The sequence below is a fragment of the Protopterus annectens genome, chromosome 8.part0, assembly GCF_019279795.1.
Source record: "Protopterus annectens isolate FY-2018-M chromosome 8.part0, PAN1.0, whole genome shotgun sequence".
Lineage (NCBI taxonomy): Eukaryota > Metazoa > Chordata > Ceratodontiformes > Protopteridae > Protopterus > Protopterus annectens.
The window spans coordinates 1,768,273,088-1,768,296,097 of NC_056741.1; the positions used below are offsets into that span (position 1 = coordinate 1,768,273,088).

At 33.5% G+C, this 23,010-nt stretch overlaps 1 protein-coding gene across 1 annotated transcript in view; it reads right to left on the reverse strand.

The window, feature by feature from the left end:
- The window catches only part of LOC122808561 (cytochrome P450 2D17-like), a 418,436-nt gene that overhangs the window by 193,434 nt on the left and 201,992 nt on the right, over positions 1 to 23,010 (reverse strand). The window contains exon 5 of the mRNA XM_044079517.1: positions 4,704 to 4,891. Coding sequence (XP_043935452.1) covers positions 4,704 to 4,891 — 188 coding nt within the window. The remainder of the gene's footprint in view (positions 1 to 4,703; positions 4,892 to 23,010) is intronic.

The window sequence follows — 23,010 nt, forward strand, 5'->3', positions numbered from 1 at the left end:
GCTGCAGGCATTTTGTAAAATCACATATTTATTACCCAAAACTAGTTTAAACATGATATGAAGCCACACACACACACACATACACACACACACACACACACACACACACACACACACACACACACACACACACACACACACACACACACACACACACACACACACAATTAAAACTATAGTATACGCAAGCATTTAAAGCTACAGTTATGAAAATCACTATCTATAGCAGAAGCTATACAAACAGCATAAATGCCAGAATCCTTACAAACACAAAGCAAAATGCTTCTTTGTTTAAATGTCCACAGAGCGTAAGGTAAAGTGTTTAACAAATGATGTCATATATCTGGTAAATTTTCCGCTAGGTTCTTCCCATATTTAACAACACCAACAAAAGGAAATTTTTTGGACAAATATTTTGCCAGTGAAAATATCAAACAATGACTGAGATTAAATTATATAAAATAGATCTAACACAATGTAAGAAAATTTAAAGTGAAATTCCAGAAGTTTAGTATGATACAAACATGTTCCAGTAATAAAATTATATTCTGGCATTGACAAGCACAGTACATAACTTGAAAATACTTTTATGCTATAAAATAAAATCTGAAGCTAGTACAAGACTTTGGCCAGTCAGAGATAAAAAAGGAGATTTATTATTGTTGGTGGACTCCAACTTGCTTGAGATGCCCAAGGGCTAAGCATTACCAATAAATTATTTATACAGAAAACATAAGAATGTTAAAAACATCTTTATTGCTGTGAGATGTCAGTCCAGTATGAGGGAAGTACCGAATCACTTACAGAATCAGCATTGAGATTCCTGCACAGATAGTCTAGAATGTTCTTAAAGGTGAGGAAGGATGACTGCTGGCCCAATAAGTGCTGTAGATGTGGAATGAGAGGCTGATTAATTATATATGTGGCAGGGAAGTATGGCTGTACAGAGACCAAGAGAGTACCCTGCACATATGCATGAGAGTATATGATAGGAGATGGGTAATAGATGGGCTGTTTATGTGGAGTTGAGACAGTGGTTGTGAGATATGAAGACTGGAAAGAAAAGATTCTCTATTGCTAGATGTGAGAAGGATAGCACAAGGACTGAGGGAAAGAGGGAGGAAAAGGAGAGAACCATAGAGACAGAAGGAGATGGCAAGTTATGCAGCGCAGACTGGGCTTAATTCTGAAAAAGTAAATAAACTACAAAGTATGGTAAAATGAGGGGAATGGAGAAGAGACTCTGGGTGAAAGAGGGGAATATGACAGGCCAGGATAGGATAACTGTACTGATGAAGAATTAGTAAGGGAAGAAGGACAGTGAATAAAATGTTAAGTAGGCTCTGAAGGTATTGGGGTAAGTGGGGATTATATTAAAGTAGGAAAGATTAGTATTTAGACAAACCAAGGTTTTTCATTGCCAGCTATGCTACAATGTTAAATGGAAAATTGCATGTAACACTTTGTAAACTGGCATTGTTTATGATGTAAAAATGTATTTAGGATGAAAATAATGTAAATTTATATATATATATATATATATATATATATATATATATATATATATATATATATCAAATTCAGTAGACCAAGGTTACATTTACCTGAACTGCAGATTACCAAAATGACAACACTGAAATTGCAATAAACCAAATCTTCACATTACCAATTTTTTTTTCTTTACAGGGAAAGAAGACACTTGGCCAACATTTAACAAAATAGCACGTTATGTCAAATTCACCCCCCAAACTAAATATGCCAACTCGAGGATCGCACTACATGGGGCAAAGTATAAATTTCTCCATGTTGGCCAAGTTTCTGTATTCCCTATATAAATATAAATAAATAAATAAATAAAAATAATCTATTATTTTATAATATGTAATATATTATCTGAAATTCGGGTAAGTGTAAATTCGGTATATATATATATATATATATATATATATATATATATATATATATATATATATATATATATGTGTGTGTGCGTGTGTACGTATACTAGACATTTAGAGATCTTATTTTAACACCTGTGGAAGCTTTCATATCCTGGGATTATCTTCATTATTTATTAACCATGAATCAGCAGCAGAGAACAACGTCTTAGTGGATATATTGCAGGCAGCATGGATCTAGTAAAAGTAAACAGAAATCTAGCTAATAAAAAGAAACAAACTGACTGCATAGCAAGCAAACATTAAGTATTCTCAAAATCCAAAATCTCAGAGTCCAAAACACACCTCTATATTTCAATTTGCTTTGCATCTAGAGGTTGGTTCATTCATGCCACAAAATAGAATAAGGTTTAAATTACATATAATAAGTACAAATAATAAAAAAAATATATAAATACCTGTGAGTACTATACGAAGTACTGGGGAAACAAAGAGAGACAGACATATTATAGCACAAAAGAGGAGGTTATTGATTTAGAGAAAACTGATATAACAAGATGTGCTGAGAAATAAATCAGGTAATACTGCTTTTAAGGTGCCATTAGGTTGGGTAGTGCTATCTGGTTCTATTAGTAGCAGTGGTCCCTGACACACAGTGGTACTAACGCTATTCTGGACAGTATCCAGTGTAGAGACACCGGCTGCATCTGATCTCATACTTGCAGAGATGACACACAGTGGTACTAATGCTATTCTGGACAGTATCTAGTGTAGAGACTCCTGCTGCATCTGATCTCATATTTGCAGAGATCACTAATAAGAGGAAATAGCAACATTGTTTCCACTGAAATGCATCCAAGGTTGCAGTGCTAAGTTTCAATCAGGTGTCAGACAAGGCTAGAATATCAGTTTCACTTAAGCCCAACAAATCATCTAGGAGTGGTATTCTGTTTCTTGCTCATGTTCATTTGTGCTTTCATTATTTCCCCAGAGTGAGAAGTGTGCAGTCCAGGGGTGAGATGAAAGAAGTTCTAAAGGGATGGCCCAGGAATCAGCTATGTAATCAGTGCAAGTAATTCCTTGAAAGTTTATAATGCTTTTGTCTTTCAGCCAGGGGTATTGTCTGTAATAACGATTTTTTTGTTTGTTTAAATAGATGAGGGTTATGAATACAGTTTTCATTTGTATGTGCAAAAGTATAATATCACCACTAGAGGGAGTGCTGGGTAACACAGAAGGAACTGACTGAAGTAGCTCAGAAACTCCTGCAGTGGTAGGACTACGAGTGCAAAGGCAATACTAAGTTATGAACATGGCTGAGTAGCAAATTAAGATGGTGTCAAGTCAGTCACATGTTACTAGGACAGGAACAAGGGAGGCATAATATGTGCAATATGGGTGGGTTTGGAATGCAGTTTTTTGAAAAAGAGAATATAGGTGTGGAAAAACTTGGGATGGCTGAGTGGAGGAGGGATGGTGGTATTTAAAAGAAGTCTAATTCAGCAACAAATTGCCATAACCATCAATGTTAGCCAAAATTCACAAGATTGTAGGTTATAAATGCCTGTAGTAACTTGGTCCAACTTTCAGATTCCTGCAGATAAGAAATTTGCAACAGTCTAGATGTGTGGCCTGTCGGACACCACCAGCTGCCTCCTGTTTATTTATTTAGCAAAAAAAAAAAAAAACTCTGTGTAGGTTATAAATCATATGTTGAAGGGTATACTATTATTTGGTGTCCTAAAATAGAAGTTTAATCACACTGATAATGAAAATGAGTTCAGTAGTTTGTGCCTGTTTTTGTACCAATTAAAGTTGAAGACTCTTGTATTCTTGGTAGACTTCAACAAGGTACATAGTTATGGCATTTCAGGACTATCAAACCCTGTAGCAGGTAATAACTTTACTAGATGTTAACATCAACAATGCTCTAATGAGATGTATGGTTGCACATTCACAAGTCCCTTACTTGTCAGAGAAAGAGGAATAGATTTTAATATTTAAAAGTAACCTTAGAAATGATATATAAAAAGAAAGATCAACTACACTAATTAGAAATGTGGTCAAACTGCGTACAGTAATAGCATGCTTGATGGAACACATTAACAGTGAAATGGCATTGTCACTTATTTTACAGGAATGATGAATTATGAAGTACTCAATCATTTCTTTAGTGTCACTCAAAGAGGTATTAAAACTGAACTCTCATTCCCAGAATTCCCACAAAAGTAGGAAAGTAGTCACTATTTTACAAAAATAAAGAAAGAAAACATCTTAATTGTGTCTAACACTGTGCTTCACATTTACATATCTAAAATTATCTAGCAAAGAAAATGATTATAGCCAGTAACAAGGTGGATGTAAGAGAGAGCTGACTCTTAGAAAAAGCAAAACTGGACAAAATTTTGAAGTCAAAGTATTACTGTGTAGATCAGCAAACTCACTCAGACTTGTGCCATTGTCTGATTCCAAAATTAAAATTGCACACGGGTTGTTTGAGTTGGATTATATATTGCATACAATCTGAAATGGAGAATGTACTAATAGAAAAACCTTTGGTGTAAATACTGTGGAAATGAGAAATAAGTGTCATCCTTTGAAAGACAGTACATGATTTATGAAGGCAAAAAAAAAAAACAGATCCCATGGGTTCACTTGCATAAGTACTGTAACATAGTGTGACTATTTTTGCTTAAAACATTTGATAGGGCTGTAGGAATAAGTCAAGCACTTGCTGATACATTTCCTTTAATATTTTGTTTTGACAGGCAAAATTATATCAAGAAGAAAAGATGAACAACTAACCTTAGGGATTGTATATCCAAGAAACTTAACTTCCTGGTTCACACTGTGTATTGCCAATGGAATGACCACCTTAAAGCGTAAAACTTCATGCTGCACAGCCTGGATATAAGGAAGCTTGGATCTGTCCTCGTAGCAGAGCTCATCTGCTTTACTGTCCAGCATCAAGCAAAGCTCACTGTAGCACTTAGCTGCATACAATATTAATAATACAGATTAATGGAATATGCACTAGACTGACACATTTTGCTAGGTGAAAGTAAAATTGATAATCTTTAAAGATCACAATTCTGTAATGCAATACAGGAATATTTTAATTAATATGTATTCTAAAAACATGAAAGTAATTAACCAAGCTGATTAAACAGAAAATTATAACAATATGCATGTAACACGATGCTAGTTTATTTAGTTCAAGTGTTAACACTATATTGTGTTAGAAAGCAATGAAAAATACACAACAGCATCTGAGGTTCTCATAGCTTTGTAAGATATAATTTTTCTTTGTTACTGTGTTGCTACTCTTGTAACACAGAATTCTAAAACACATGCCATGTAAGGGAACATTTGTATTTCAGACATTCATGTTGATAGTTGTGTAGTGGGTTTGTCACTCCTGCTCTTTCCCTGTTCTGGTTGTGTCACTGCTGCAGGTTTTGTGTTGCTACTGCAGATTAACACAAAAGTGTAAAGCGTGCATGTTTGAATGCAATTGACTATCTAGAGGAAGTAAAAGTCGTAACAAGTTTTCCGTAGGTGAACCTGCGGAAGGATCATTAAAGAATAAAAAAAAAAACTAACCTGCTAGACAGGGCTCCAGGGAAGTAAATAGTGTGTGAAGAAATAGCCAGGGAATTGTTATGGCTAGGCTTGTATAAATCCTAGGGCCGATAGCCTAGTACCAACTTATGAACCTATAAATGTGTAAAATGCAACTTCCATAGAGGTGGTTGAATGCATAAGAATTAACAATCACAACTGAATGAGTTGCCACTTTTTGTCTACTTTCTTTCTCATAGGAAGTCATTGCTGGCATTTTTTTATTAGATCACCAGAAGAGATCACTCTTCTTTGACATTCATCTTTTTGGATGTATTTAACCTGTCAAAACTTCAACCCAACAGAAGTCTAAAAAGAGAATGGTTGTTGAAATTAAGTTACACAATTGGGTGCATTCAGTCAGAGCTTCATACAATAGTTAATTATCACTGAAGGGTTTGCTCATACCTCACAGCTACTGTGATTTTGGCACTCAGATTTAGCCTTGCTCCTAGATTTACAATGCATTTAAAGTCAAACTTATTTATGAGTAAATACACTATTAGGTACATAAACAAAGCCTATATGAAAATTCACTACCACTAACTATATATGGTCTAGTATGTAAAGACTTTCTAGTGTGAAAAATAAGAAAGCATTTGTCTTTGTGACCTTCTGTTATGAATTGCAAAGGCCAGTGCTATGATATTTAATGGTGAGAGGTTAAAGGAGATAGGGTATGCTATGCAGAAGACATGCAGGAATCCAAAGTATTAATGTGAAAATGTGGACAAAGATCTAAATGAAGCACACTATCCTTAAAAGTAACCATGTGTAATTACTTATTATTGCTCTAGTGTTCTACATTATACGGTGATAGCTAATGCATATGAAAAAAAAGCATTGGTTGTTCACCTATATATGCTCAATGGAAATCAAGCATCTCCCTATTGAAATATGAGGATTCAAAATGTCAAGTCAAGACATGCTGAGATAATGCAAAAAAATGCAGGAAAAGAACAAATATTAAACATCGCTCTTCTCCATTAAACTTTTTTTGCAGTGGAGGGTAAGACCCTCCATCCCCTTGAATGCATATATTCCAACTCTGACATTACCATACAATGTAGAAATGGGATTATTCCAAAAAATAGCAGTCGAAGACTTGGTATATGTAAGTCTGTATGTTTGACTATTTGGTTTCCCCATTCTGGGGATCAATAAAGTGGGTCTGAAAATTTCAAATAATTGCCAAGCATGAACCAAAACAAAAGAACTCCTGACCCATGGTCAATGCACAAGATGAACAAACAACCAAAAATGTGATGCTGGTTATGTTGACAAAAAAGAAAAAAAAATATGTCAGTGGTTGTATACATAAATTCATTTAATGAATAATAAATAACAGATTAACAGGTTAAATGCTTTCCTATTGCAAATCAACAGAAAGATTGAGTGGTTGTAAATACACAAAAAGAAGAACTTCCTGCTTTAAATAATTTTTTGGAGTTTCCTACCTTGTGATGATTAGAATGGAAAACAAACATGACAGAACAGTAATGTGATTTATCAACAAGTGGGTATGTCAAATACAGAGGCTTCAGATAAGAATTTTGTGATACGCACTCCAAATGAGGAGGCAATAGGGCACAGGAAAGAGATTAAGGCAGTGGAAAACTCCATACTTTCAGGTGATGTTGATATTCACAGTATGGACAGCTATCACATTTCAGTTACAGCCATATTGATATCAGCCAGTAGCATTTTAATTTATTTTTAAAATATTTTATATTTGTACCCACAGCAAGTATTAATGCTGCTAATATCTTGCTGGAATTAAAATTATTCCTTCATAAGTTAAATGTAATGATATTTTTCCAATGATGTTAAGCCCCAATACACCGATGAAAGGATATTACAGAGGAGAAGTATGTACACCCCCCTTTATATTTGACATTGGGTATATTTGAGAAAGCTTGGGAAACAGATATAAGGTTTAAGTTTGGTGAAGACTTCAGACAAAGATGTTTTAATTGGTCTAGGGATGAAAGAATGATATTACATGAACTTGCTTAAGATAAAATTGTTCGCATCCTAACACCAGATCAATGGGAGGGAGGGATGGGAAATTGTTTTAATGGACTATGAGGATGGTTAGCCATATGGATGTGATGTTAATGACAATGTGCACTATAACAGGGTTTGTAAAAATGAAATCAATACTGCAAATAATACGATTGATTTAATATTGCATGATTTATTCTTACAAAAGGTTATTCACATGAAGTTGCTTAATTTTAATTTTTTGAAGACTAAATCAACTACTATTCCTTCTGTATTCAGAATACCTAATGTGCACAAGGATTATATTCACTGCCTGTTTAGGTTTATACTTTTGGCAAGAAGTACAAAAGTAGAACTACTTGCCAAAATTGTAAACTTGAAGGTAAAATATTTTCCTAAGACTTTAAAACATGTCCTTAAATACTCATGTCATTTTTTGCCTGAAATGGCCACTACAGAATGTGATGAAGTATTATTAGTCACTGCTGACATTAAAATGTATTTACAGTTATACTCACTGACATGGGAATGTGGTGGTTTATGGACACAGTTTTTGATGATTAATAATATTAAAATTATCTGGATTGCAGAATTTATCTGTTTTAGATTATTTTTTTTATTTCAAGGGGGAATATTAATATCAAAAAATGGGTGGCTATAGTTGCAATTAGTACATCAATTTATGCTAATATTTAACACACAGGGATGCACAGTCTATATTTAGTTAATTTACAATTTGTATTAGAACATAAAGTTTTTGGATGCTATTTTTACACAATGGGTTGGAGACAATATATTACAGAATGATGTTTTTGAATATTTAAATTCAACTACATTGTTTTTAAAATTTACATATTCACATTCAGGAGATTCCATTAAATTTTAGGAATCACTATTTACAAGGATTTGATTATTAAAAACATTTGCACTAATATTTATTGTAAACCTACCTTTTTAAATCCTTCTATATTTTTTTTCTACTAATCATACAAGGTGACAGAAAAGGAACATTACTAAATAGCAGATTATTGAACTATCTAGATTAGTTAGTAATGAGAATTTGTTTTTTAAGGAATTTGATTGTATAAAGAATATAAACAAGCAAAACAAGCGACCAGGGAGTAAGTACTCCTTACGCTATGTAAAATACCTAATCCAAAGTCAAAAAGCACAAGAGCACTCCAGTACTGATCAAGCAAATACGTCCAAAACTCCTAAATACAAATATGAGTCCAAATAACAAGTTTCAGCACAGAAGAATAATCCAAAAGTTTATTATGAGTATGTAGGTTAGCACTTCCACCCTGATTGGCTTCCTCAGACCTTAATACATACAAAACAATGCTACTAAATTTATACCTAACAAATCATGACATCATTTCCTTCAATTAATTTAAAAATATATCTAAATAAAAACATTATACATTACATGCAACCAAACCTATCATAATAATTTAAAAACATTTCTAAATAAAAACAATACATATTTATTTATAACTGGGCTAACCACAATAACTCTATTCAATAACCTAATAGACCAACTATGAAAATATAAAAAATATATAAGAATAGAAAGGTCTGTTTCCCACATATAAAAAACAATATCAATAACAAAACATATTTAGGTTCATCTAAAAACAATATATTTAAATTTAAACCCCAAGAATGCTAATAAACATTATAAGCATTCATCTAATAATCAGCCTTCTGTTCTTTAAAACGGACTTAATGGAAACCTTGTCATTGAGACCTGGTTTCTGGTCAGCCCTTAACCTAATAATCCATCTGACCTCTATTCTTTCTGTATAATTCCTCACATCCCCTCCTCTAAGACTGGGTGTATTCACTTGTAGAACCTGAAACCTAAAACTATGCTGTTCATTAGTATAGATTACATGTTTGGCTAGATCATTGTTGGGGGATCATATATGTACATTATACAGATGTTCCCTGATCCTCTCCCATAAGCATCTATCCATTTTGCCTATATAAAATGCACTACAGGCCATACACTTGGCAAAATAAACTACATGTTGTGTATCACAAGTAGCTACTGCATTGAACTCAAATCTTCTAAGTGTAACAGGATGCATAAAATATGCATCACCACAGACAAACTCACAGAAATTACATCTGTTACATGGTCTCATACCCACTGATAAGGGGTTATCATACGTTGTAATTTGACCATTGGGATAGCACAACAATTTCTGTAAGTTTAATCTATTCCTATACACAAAATGAGGTTTCACACCTACTATTTCCTTCATCTGTGGATCCACCATTAAGACTCCCCAATTTTTATAAAAGACATCCCTTACATAATCTATATCTTGTGTATAATTCAAGGAAACCCTGACCGTAGAGTTCCATGTGTTTGAATGGTCTTTCTGTGGAGTACCAACAATCCCCCTCCAGTCCAAAAGTAAGGACGTGCAAAGTTTTCTCATAGCAAATGGACCCCCTCAATAGCTATAGTAATCTCTTTCAAACCATAGGATCTACATGCTAGCCTCTCATGTAAATAAGATAATTCTTGTTCAAACCCTGCATCAGTTGGGTTGAGCCGTGAAGCACGCATAGTTTGTCCTCTCACTATATTGTTAAACACAAACCAAGGATGCATGCTCTCTCTATGGAGGAGGGAATTCTTATAACATGACTTCCTGTAAATGCCAGTATTAAACAGTCCATTGGGTAACCTTTCTATATAAACATCCAAAAAGGCTGTCCAATTATCAGATTTTTCCATCATAAAATTCAAAAACTGCATTAATGAGTTAACTTCTTCATAAAACACTGCAGTTCAACATCATCCATATAAGTAACAGGTATTCTACAAAACAAGTGTAGAAGACAACATGAAAAACTGGTCAAAGAAAATAACTTCTCTTTTTCCCAAGTTGCTATCACCAGGTTGGCATAGCTATTGGCACAGGAAGTGCTCATGGCTACCCCATCCTTCTGGATATAAACAACATCATTGAACATGAAAATGTTATTTTCTAGAATAACCTCTAAAAATGCACAAATCATGTCAATCTGAGAATATGTATAATCAGCGTACCCTCTCAAACATCTCTGTATACTCTCTATCCCATCCTGATTTGGTATAACTGTGAATAGAGATTGTACATCTAATGTCACAAGTTTAAAACACAGATCTGTTGGTAACATGGACACTTTACTATATAAGTCCAACAAAAATTGTTTCGTGTCTCTCGAAATATGTGCAAATTTATCCACAACAGGTCTAAGTTGTTTCTCTATAAAGAGGGAGAGTGGCTCAGTAGCTCACCCTCTCTCTGCCACAATAGGTCTCATTGGGGGATCCAAAGAATTCTTATGGACCTTAAGTAGTCCTTGAATAACAGGAATCAGTGGGTTGGAAACTGATAAGAATAGGTACATATCAAACTTAATCACTTTACTCTTAAATAAATCTTCCAACATACTTGGCATCCTCTTAACACACATCTCCACTTCATCCATTTGTATGATGGAATAAAATCTGTCATCAGTCAACATTAATGACATGGTTTCTTCATACCTAACTCTGTCCAACACACCTACCGGTCCCCCCTTATCTGTGGGTCTAATCACTATCGTCCTATCATTTTTCAATCTGTTCATGGCAACCCTCTGACTCTGGGTTAAATTACCAAACCATTTCCTCTTCCTATTATCACAGCTAAATTTATGTAGAACTTCTTCTACCATTTTAACAAAAGCATCCAGAAGGGGATGTAAAATGGGGACATATGTTCTAGGTCTCTTATACACTCGACCATCACTAATATGTAGTTGATCCCCATAATCTAACTTAAGCTGTACATTGCATCCAAATAATTTTGTGTCAATGACCAAATCAGTTAGGTTACTCCTCCCAGAGGGTATAAAGGAAAGTTAAGGACACATATTTCATCTACAGTTAATACTCTACTCGAGATATTCCAGACTAATGTCTGGGAATTCTCTACCACATTTTCTTGAGCGTCGGGCTCATATGTTCTTCTCCCGATGTCTTGCATTTCTGTCTGCCACTGCTCATCGATCTGTTTCTCCTTCCCCTGTATACCTCATTGATGGGGAAAGGGGTATAACCAATAGCTCCATTATATTGGCCTGTTGTGGGAATCTTCCTCCTAACTACAGACACCTGTTCTGTCACTAAATTAGTAGTTATGGCAGAGGTCACTGCAGAAACCTCTTGAGAAATAGTGCCAGTAACGGCATGTGTCTCTATATTATTTAACACATCTGTACTAACTTCACAGGTATCTAGCATATTAACAATCCCTCCCTCCCTCCTCAGATACATTTGAAGGCAAATCAGCACCTATAGAGGCATGTGGTGTAGTACTGAGTGCTAAATTATCATGCATAGTTACACTTAAGGCATTCACATTATTACAAGTCAAGTCAACAGTCAATGTATCAACAACATTATTAGAGGTTTGCACAGGCTCCTCAATATTGAAACCAGAGCATTCATTAATTAAACTGTTACCACATCCTCTGGCCCCATCAGTTCTCACAAATTCTGTCCTGGGCCATTTAAAGACATGTCCATTCTTAAAGTCAATAGTATTACGTTGAATCTTAACACGTTTCTGTTCCAGCAACTTATTCTCAAACAAGAACACATTATCTAACAGCTGTTCCATCAGTTTGTCGACTACGGCTGCTGGGTATTTAGTAACAATATAATGTTGACAAGCTTTAATCTTGTCTTGTAAATCAATCTCATGGGATAGAAAAAATTCATTACGGAGAGTCATATATTTAACACTCACCTCGATGTTTAGTTGCTGCCATTTGTACAGTAACTCAGGATACAACCCTCCCATTGTGGGCATCTTCAGAACTCGTAAGCCCTTTGGAATTATTTTCCTGTTTATGCATACTTCAAAGTGCTGCCTCCGGGTCTGTAACTATTTAAGTTTAAGGAAGTCTGCTTCTAAAAGCTCAAAATGCTCAGTTAAACCATGTAGTTTTTCTGTCGATGCTCCACCTTCCATACCATCATGTTCTACCTCAAACGTCATCAAAGGGTTGCCTTGTCCCGATACACACTCCACGAACCTACTAAGTTCTGGTCTGCTACGTGGCAGCGTTTCTAAGATGTATGGCAATTCAGTTGTCATGCAATCTAGATCAGCCATGTCTCCTTGGTCACTGACAAAATATATACTGAATAAAAACAGAACAAGCGACCAGGGAGGAAGTGCTACTTATGCTATGTAAAATATCTAATCCAAAATCAAAAAACACAAGAGCACTCCAGTATAAAGTATAAAGAATATGTTTCTGGACAGATATCCACTAGATATGGTCAATAGTGTAGCTGAAAATATTATAAAGATAATTATCAAAGAAAAAAAAACACAAAAAAACTAATAAATCCAAAAGGCATACACAGAGTTGGAATACTAAACAGCTTTAATTCCGGCACCTTGGCATTTTGCCTTCAAGGGATATCAAATCCTAAAGCTTAAATATGCTAAACAATTAAACAATTGTATTTCAAAATTTGTCTAGATATCCCACTTTTAACGTGACCAGTGCACATTATACATAAACACATCCCTTAGTCATAAAAAACTACTACATTTCCCATAAAACTTCAGCAGCAGCAAAATTACAACAAAATTACCATGAATTCTACAGCAATAACATCATCAAAAAAATTCAACCAAGTTTACTAACCAAAAGACCCTCTCATAATGTGTGCATGTGCTCATATGAAAAATATACACACAGGCACACACACACACACACACACGCACACACGCACACACACACACACACACACACACACACACACACACACACACTCACACACACACACACACACACACACACACTCACACACACACACACACACACACACACACACACACACACACACACACACACACACACACACACATATATATGGACATATTATCAATGAAATTTCTTCAAAAAATTAATACCACCTCCTGATTTAATCCATGTGGGACAAAGGTGCCAAAATTAAAAATGAAAGTAGTCTCCAGCTGATTTAACTTATTAACAAATAGAGCACCACTACCACATTTGCCAGATGGTTGGGCTAATACACTAAAAAACAGATTACTGGTTATGGTCAGCTTAAGATTTCTAGTTTACCTAATGTGGAAAACACCTTTTGTTCCCCTACATTGTCTCCTGTTGTTGCTATGTTTGAAAAATTGTTGTTGAATAACATTGAAAAAGAATTTAGTAAATTCAAATGTAAACAATTTAATTTAAGTAAAGAAGAACGGCAGGATTTTTCCAAACTTCATGGCCAGATAAAAGATTATATTTTTAGAGTATCAGTCAAGGGTGGTAACTGGGTTATTATAGATAAAGCTGGTTACCAGAACATGGTAACTGAACTTCTGTGTGACAACACAAACACACACAAAAACCACTTTTTGTCATGTTTCTCAGCTGAAAAATAAAACCTCAAATTCCACCCTCCCAGAGGCACATTATACTGCTTAAAGTATGTGCTCATATGAAAAATATACACACAGGCACACACACACACACACACACACACACACACACACACACACACACACACACACACACACACACACACACACACACTCACACACACACACACACACACACACACACACACACACACACACACACACACACACACATATGGACATATTATCAATGAAATTTCTTAAAAAAATTAATACCACCTCCTGATTTAATCCATGTGGGACAAAGGTGCCAAAATTAAAAATGAAAGTAGTCTCCAGCTGATTTAACTTATTAACAAATAGAGCACCACTACCACATTTGCCAGATGGGGTTGGGCTAATACACTAAAAAACAGGTTACTGGTTATGGTCAGCTTAAGATTTCTAGTTTACCTAATGTGGAAAACACCTTTTGTTCCCCTACATTGTCTCCTGTTGTTGCTATGTTTGAAAAATTGTTGTTGAATCACATTGAAAAAGAATTTAGTAAATTCAAATGTAAACAATTTAATTTAAGCAAAGAAGAACGGCAGGATTTTTACAAACTTCATGGCCAGATAAAAGATTATATTTTTAGAGTATCAGTCAAGGGTGGTAACTGGGTTATTATAGATAAAACTGGCTACCAGAACATGGTAACTGAACTTCTGTGTGACAACACAAACACACACAAAAGCCACTTTTTGTCATGTTTCTCAGCTGAAAAATAAAACCTCAAATTCCACCCTCCCAGAGGCACATTATACTGCTTAAAGTAAGACTGTCTAAAATAGTTTTTTTTTAATTTAATAAATAAATAAAAAAATGCATATTCCCAAGTTCCTTTTAAAAAGATGAAAAATGCCAGTAATTGTAGAAAAGCTGATGGACTGGGTACATTTTAATCCTTATTTGGACTTATACATGCACAGTACATCACAAACCATTCTCCCAAAGCTTAAGTGAATGAAAAGGACAGAAACACTACAGTGTATTGTATTAGTCTAATGACCTTTAAAAGTCACCAGAATTGGAGGGTGTAGCCAGGATACTGAAGAGATAGGAGCAGAGTTCTTCAGCTCTCCAGTTCTTGACATATTTCTGACAGGAAATGTTATTTCTAAGTTATCATTTTTTATTTTTTTGTTAAAGGTTAATAAAGTAAAATATTTCCTTTGATAACATATAAAAATTATATATACACTTTTTTTCCTGTCAAAAAAGTACCTGAAAGGATATACTACTCTCAAGCAAGATGAGCCACAGTAAAGCAAACTCTCATGATACTGCATTGAAGAAGGAACTTCAGATGGTTTTGACAAACATACAGGAACTTTCTATAAAAATGGATAAAGTAGACAGTAAGATAGAAGACTAGACAGTAAGATAGAAGACTTCATGAGCAAAAGCACCAAACAAATGGAAATTCTTCAATAGACATTTTGTCAACAAAAACAGCAGTTAATGGGAATGGAAGAGTCATTAAATGACATGGAAAAGACTGTCAGAAGATGAAAATAACATTGAGCTCTTACTAAAACAAAACACCTTCCTTATGACCAAGTTAGATGATCTGGAGTACAGGTCACACTGAAATGACATCAGGATTTTTGGACTACCAGAAAAAATAGAGGGGAATAATATGATAAACTTTTTAACTACCTGACTCCCAAATATACTGAACTGAGTGAAGCAATGTCATATGGAAATGAAAGAGCCCACAGGTCATTCACAGGGTCTTTTTCAGATAAAAATGCTACTCCGAGGTCAGAGTAAGATTGTTTCTACACTTAACAAAGGATTCATTTTAAAAATAGTGTGGGCAAAGTCTCCCATCAAAGTAGATGGGAAAATAATTAGATTTGATAATGACTACTCTACTACAGTAATTTCCAAAAGAAAAGAATTTTTACCTATCATTAAAGAACTAAAGAAAAAAACAGATTAAAGTACAATTGCTTTTTCCAGCTAGATTAAAAATATTTCTAACTGATTAAACAAGAATTTTTGAGGACATACACTGAATTTTCTTTTTTAAAAACTAAAAAAGTTATTGAACAAACTGAGGAAATGGAGTGAAGCAGCAGTTCCCTGAAAAGACTGTCTGACAGAAATGGATAGAAAACACAGGAGAATAAGAAGAAGCTAAAAGAGAAGTGATAATTTATTTAGTTAATTATAAATATTCAGTCATGGCCTGTTTCCTTGTTTTGTTGATTTGATGTATGCAGGTAATTTTCAACCTCATTATAAAACTACACATAATAGTTCAAGATCCAGAACAAAATCCAGACTTCAACAATCACAAGGTAATTCTTTTAAATTCATTTCCACAAGGCTTAATAAATATAAAACTGCCTAAAAATGTTGTTAAAAAACTAAGTTAATATACTTCTGAACAGTTAATTTAAATAATCATTTTTGTAAGTTAATTTTTTACTTGAAATCAGCCTTAGTTATCAATGTACAGTATTGCATCTCAGCTATATATTGACCAACCTTTAGATCCGACTGATTAATGCATTACAATATAAATATACAAAATGTTATTTTTTCATCAGTTATATGTGTTTAACTGAGATGCAGAATAAAATGCTGTGCTGACAGCTTTCTTTTTCTAGCTATGTAAACAGACTTATAATCTTGGTGTAAAATAGCATGCCTTTAGTTTCAACATTCTGAACGGACTAGAATCTATGGTTCACTTTTTCACTTGGTTATTAGCCTGCCATTTTTGCTTGCAGTTAGTTAGTTAGTTAGTTACTGGCTTGTAGTAGCTCAGATGTTGATTATTTGAAGTTATGGGTCTCTTGGCACTGAACATATTGAATATAGTAGAAACCGCATTATCGGAACTTCACTATCTACAATACAAAATAGTTTTCTGTCTGGTAAGCTCCTATTTTGTGGACTGATGATTATGTAGTTTCTGTAGTATGCTGTCTCCATAATGGATACTGTTTGACTAGGAATAGGGTTTCCCAAGCTGAATAGACGATGCATAATGTTCCACTATAGAAGCAGATTGTGATTACATACAGAATGTTAATGCTCAACACTTTAGTTTAAACATTCAGATAAAAGATTGTTGATAATTACATAGAGTTGGAGCATGTAGACAGTGTCTGTACTGGCTGGTGAATGTGGCTTGGCATTGTTGAGGAGATACAATGTGACAGAGTGTGTTTTCATTCAGTTTTGTTGTATTTCAATTGGTTGAATGAGATTATTACAAGAAATATGAGCTAACATCTAATTCCTGTCTCTAGGGTTTGAGGGAAAGATTGAAGAGTGTTGACAGAACTGATTTTGAACTTAAAGGAGGTGTTGAGGAAGTGCAGGGGGATCCTTAATGTTGTTGCTGGCAAAAATATGCTTAGTAACGCCATGTGAGATATTGGAACTCCTTTTGAACCTAGAGGAGAAAGTGAAGAAGTACAGTGAGAATTTTCATGTTATTTGTGGCAAAAATATGCTACATAACAGCATGTTTTATTTTATAGGAGCTGTACTTGTTTGGAATTGTGCCATTGTCTGCCTGCTTCGATGGAGGGATGTGAGGACACTTTGGTCTAATTAAGGAGACTTGATTTTGAGTAAAGGATTTTGAAGGGTGATGTTTGATGTGCTGGTAAATTTCAGTGTTGACTTTAGACTGCTTAATGATTGTGAGAATTGTGCACTGAGCAATGATGGTTTAAAACTATACCAATGGTTAGTCTGATAAGGTTGCATGTCCCAAGCTACAAGAAAGCAAAAAAAAAAAAAAAACACAAAAACTAGTGAAGCTTTATGTAATAGCTCGAGCTCTGTAAAGTGTCATCTCTTATATCTTCCTGCCTCAAATGGGACTGGTCTGAATATTGATAAATTTAAAACAATAGAGATATGGGCATGCTAGATGACAGGAAAAGCAATTTGAGGTTAAAGGGCATAGAAACGAAGCATTCGACTATTTAGTAATCTAAATCAGGGGCTTTTAAATAAATTGCAGCTCCAGAGAAAAGGAAGGGGAAGGGGGAAAAAAGAAAATAAAAAAAGAAAAATAAAATATATAAATAAATGAATAAATGATTAAATAGTCTTGTCAACAGCAGTCACATCTCAATATAACAAGAGGAGAGAGGTTGGATATAAATATATGTATTTTGTCTGCATTGTAAACAAATCAAAAGGGGAATATAAGGTTCAGAAATGTGCTGATCTATGATTCATTTTCTTTGTCTGAGTGTTTAAACATTTTGTTTACATTTCATTAATGTTATGAATTTTGTAGATAGACAGTATATATGTTACATATATTTGGGATGTTTCTCATGAAAAGTTGTAACTTTCTTGCAAAGCATCAAACATTAAAACACAGAATGATGTATATTATATCTTTGGACTTCATGCCCTTTTGAAAGTGCAGTTTGATGTAAGTTCTGCTGGTCTAGAAACTTTATAAAACTATATTTTTGTGTGCTTATACAGGACTGTTTGAATTGAAAATCCACCCTTTTCTTCCTTTGCCTCCAATCAGTCCAGGCTTTAAATCTCATTGAAGAAAGCCTTGATTCATTTGTTTGGGAACAGCTTGCTCATTTATTAAAAATAGGGGGTATGTCTTATTGACAGTTGGGGAAAACACTAATATATATGCCTGAAATATTTGATATATGCATATAGATAATAATAAATAATATAAAAAATATGTAAAACCAAATACATTTGACATAAATAAGCACAGCATATTACAATAATACACTTTATTAATATTTTATCGTCGAACAATGTCATATAACATCCAAAATTTCAATTAAAAGCATATCAAAGTTGCAGTTTTATTATTAGATCATAAATGCAAAACAGTTGAGTTGAACGAATTCTGCTCTTTTTGTTAGATAGAAAGAATTGGATGGATTCTCTTGAGTAGTTTACTCCATGAGGGGTAGGGTTGTTAGAATTTCACTATATGATACACATTTAAACTTAAATCTTTACATCTTGATGTCTACATTTAAAATCCAAGCACATAATCCTAAAAAAATCTGATTTTAATGTATTACTACAAAAGTACAAAAATCTTTCTTGTGGTTTATATAAAATCTTTCATTAGATGATTCAGAAAATCATTTATAGGGAAAACATGGACTCTGTTAGATGACAAGCTTAAAATGTCTATCCATTAACATAAAAGGTTTAAATAATGGTTGTTAGAGAGACAATTTCTATAAATATTTAAAATTAACCTCACCACAAATTGTATTTGTCCAAGAAATACACCTAATAACAGATGATATGTATAGGATGAATAATAAACAATACACAGTTATAGCTAGTTCCCAGTAAAATCAAAAAAGAAGAGGAGTAGCTATACAGTGGAATAATTTTTTACCTTTTCCACATATTTTAGTACTTATGATGATAAAGGTATGTACTGTTTAGCTAACATTGTAGCAAACAGGAAGATATATTCTTTAGTAAACATATATTGGATTAGGAGTTAAAATTGCTAAATCTCATTTAGATCCAATTTTACAACATTCCAAGGATAGCTTTATTCTGGCTGGGGATTTTAATTGTATACTACTTGAAAAAGATTCTAATTCCAGGGGAAGTAGAAAATTATCATCCACTGCTAAAGCATTACTAAAATTTGTCAGTATACTCAATATTAAAGATACCAATGATTTCTTGACTGAAGATTCTCTCCATTTCACACACTTTTCAAATAGACATGGTACCCAGTCAACACTTGATAGAATTTTTATTTCAAATGATTTAGTCTTAAAATCATATAAAGTTAAACTAACCTTATGCCCGATTTCAGACCATATTGCCATAATATTTTACCTTTTTATGAATTTTTGTTAGTATTCATATTAAAGAATTCCATCATACATAACTAGTATGAAAGATTTTTAAAGAGTTTTTTAATAAAGAGATCCAAACTTATTTAGAGTTTAATAATTCAACAGAAACCTCAAACACATATATATGGGATGCCCTTAAATCATATTTATATGCAAGAATTACTAAATGGTATTCAATAGAAAGGAAACTATGGGATTCCAATTTAAATGAATTACAAGAAAAGACTGACAAGTTAAAGACAGAATTTCAAGCGAGTAATAGCACTCAACTGGAAAAAATAAATGAACTATAGAGTAAATATTTAGAGATTCTAAATCATAAAATCAAAATTAATATGGAAATGATAAAGCTAATAAACTATTCAACAAATTCAAAGTTTTTATGTAAAATAGCTTCAAGAACAAAAATGATAATAAAATCAAATCATATTAAAGAAATATATATTACCAAAAAATGAAAAAGGTTGCTGCAATAGAAGATACACTTAAATATGAAAAATCCTAATATGGACTCACAAGAGGTAATAAAACATTTAATTAACAATTACACTAAAAATAAACAGAGCAACATTTAAAAATAATAAACATATAACTATATGTAATTACAGGCTGATAGGAATGGAGTGTGACAGGAAAAACAAAAATATTCAAATTTGTCGATAAAATCACTCTTTATTCACAGTTGTCCAGACAGATAAGCGCTTTCATTAAGTAGCATCATCAGATCTTAAGAAATCTCTGCCCAAAACTAAATCTTTATATATACAAGTTATGAAAATCTTATACCCAATCAAACCTTAAAATCAATTAGCTGCCTTAAAGTAATATTACCTTTATAACAAATATCTTGACAGTGTCTACGCAAAGTTATTTTTATTTTAATAAAAGTTCTCATAAAGATTCTCATAAAAATTGTTGACACACTACAAAAAATATAAAATAATACATAATAAAAATATCAACTATAAGAACTTTCATGTCTACTTCTCCTATATAAAGTGATAGAGGAAATTTTTTTTTGCACAAATGTATAACATGAATGTCTAAGAAACCCCTATATACTGATCACTAGTTAGATAAACAAACCTATTACAGAAGATATATATGTTTGTGTATATATTAAGAACCCATAAACACATCAAGACATAAAACATATTTGTAAAGAAATTTATATGCAACTACAAGAGTGAATGGCTAATAAGGTGATGTTACTCAATATTTAATGTTCCTGCATCTACATAATACTGGTTTGATGGATGCCTTTTCATTCAGACCCATGCCTCTATCTGCTCTTAATTTTATTATCCAGTTCCCTTCTCTACATTCCGTATGATTCCTTATATCACCTTCACGAGCACTAGGGGTTATAACTTCCAGGGCTCTAAACAGGAATGTTTGTGTGTCCCCACAGTGCATCACATGTTTGGCCAAAGCATTGTGTATTGTACCTTTCTTAATGTGATAAATGTGTACACGTATCCTGTCCCTGAAGGACCTGTTAGTCTTGCCTACATAAAAAGAAGAGCAAGTCTGACACACTGCTAAATAAATTAAATGGGTGATCATACAATTAGCAGTCCCTGTAATTATGAGCTTCTTTTGTAGGTCTGGATGTAGAAATTCATTATTGGTATCTATCTATATATATATATATATATATATATATATATATATATATATATATATATGGTTCCCGTTTACAAGCTCGAATTGCTACATACTCGAAATGCAGTATCTCGAGACTATAAAGGCGAAAGATCGGAACCTCAAAAGATGAGAAGCGCAAAATTTAAAAGGTGTAGAAGTGGCTGATGGCTATGCTAAACAAAGACAAGTATCTGTCACTGTCGAGTGTTACATACTTTCATTAACATGCAGCCTGTAGATGGTAATTACACTGCCCCATTGATTCATATGAGCTGTGGTACGCCTCCTTCACCCAAGAAACGGAAGGTTTTACGTCGCCATGCTAAATTTGAGCATGTATTAAAGCATAGATCAAGTTATGCATGTTTAAAATTTCTGATGGCTATTGCTAGATTACTGAAGATTTCAGATGAGGAGAGGATAAGTCCTGTTGTTGGAGAAACTGACGAATATTTAATTTGGATTTCTGGCGTGCGGTTTAGCACAAAAGCCTGGCGTGCTCGTATTTTGTTGTCTGTGCACTGAAGCTGTTATGTTGCACTGGTTCTTGTTTATTTAATATTTTAGGATGGAGAAGGAGTAATTCTCTGGTTAATAAATTATTTTATTATTTTTTCGAGGTTTTTTGAGCTTTTCTTATTGTGTAGATGCTGTTTGGGATAGTTTTGGTGTTTTGCTTTTTCGAGATTGTACAGTTTCGGTCTTCTGGTTTCGGCTTTCCGCATTTTGAGTATGTAGCAATTCGAGCTTGTAAACGGGAACCGTATATATATATATATATATATATATATATATATATATATATATATATATATATATATATATACAAAAATTACATTGACCACAAGATGTAGTATGTCCATCATCTCTAATCAACTCATCGTGTCTAGGATAGCATAATAACCTTTTTAAGTTCTTCTTATTCCTAAAAATAAAGCTAGGTTTTTCACCAACTATGTTTCTTAACTTGTCATCTGCTAATAAAACAGACCAATGTTTGGTTATAATATGTCTAACCCCTACGTGGTCTGAGGTAAAAAATGATGGAATCTTAATGCAAGATAAAGACTGGTCATGTCCTGTAGTATAGTTTGGAACTGTAGGTACAAAATAAGGTGTTGCTATATCTTTTCGTAATGTTAGAATTATACCAAGTTGTTCAGTAACCTCTGCTTCTTTATAGCCTCTTACCAATAACTTATTTCTTAACTCTTGTAACTCTCCTGTAAAACCAGAGTCTGAAGGATTTAGTCTGGAAGCCCTAATCTCTTGTCCTTTCATGATATTCCTAAATACATTGCTGGGGTGCATACTTGATCTCGACAAAAGAGTATTACTATAACATGGTTTCCTATAAATACCTGTATTAATCAAGCTACATGGTAGTTTTTCTATATACAGGTCAAGGAAATCTATTCTAGTACTTGACTTATTCATGGTGAACTTAAGATAATTTGTCAGATTATTCATTTTTGAAAATAGTATATCCAACTTGTATTG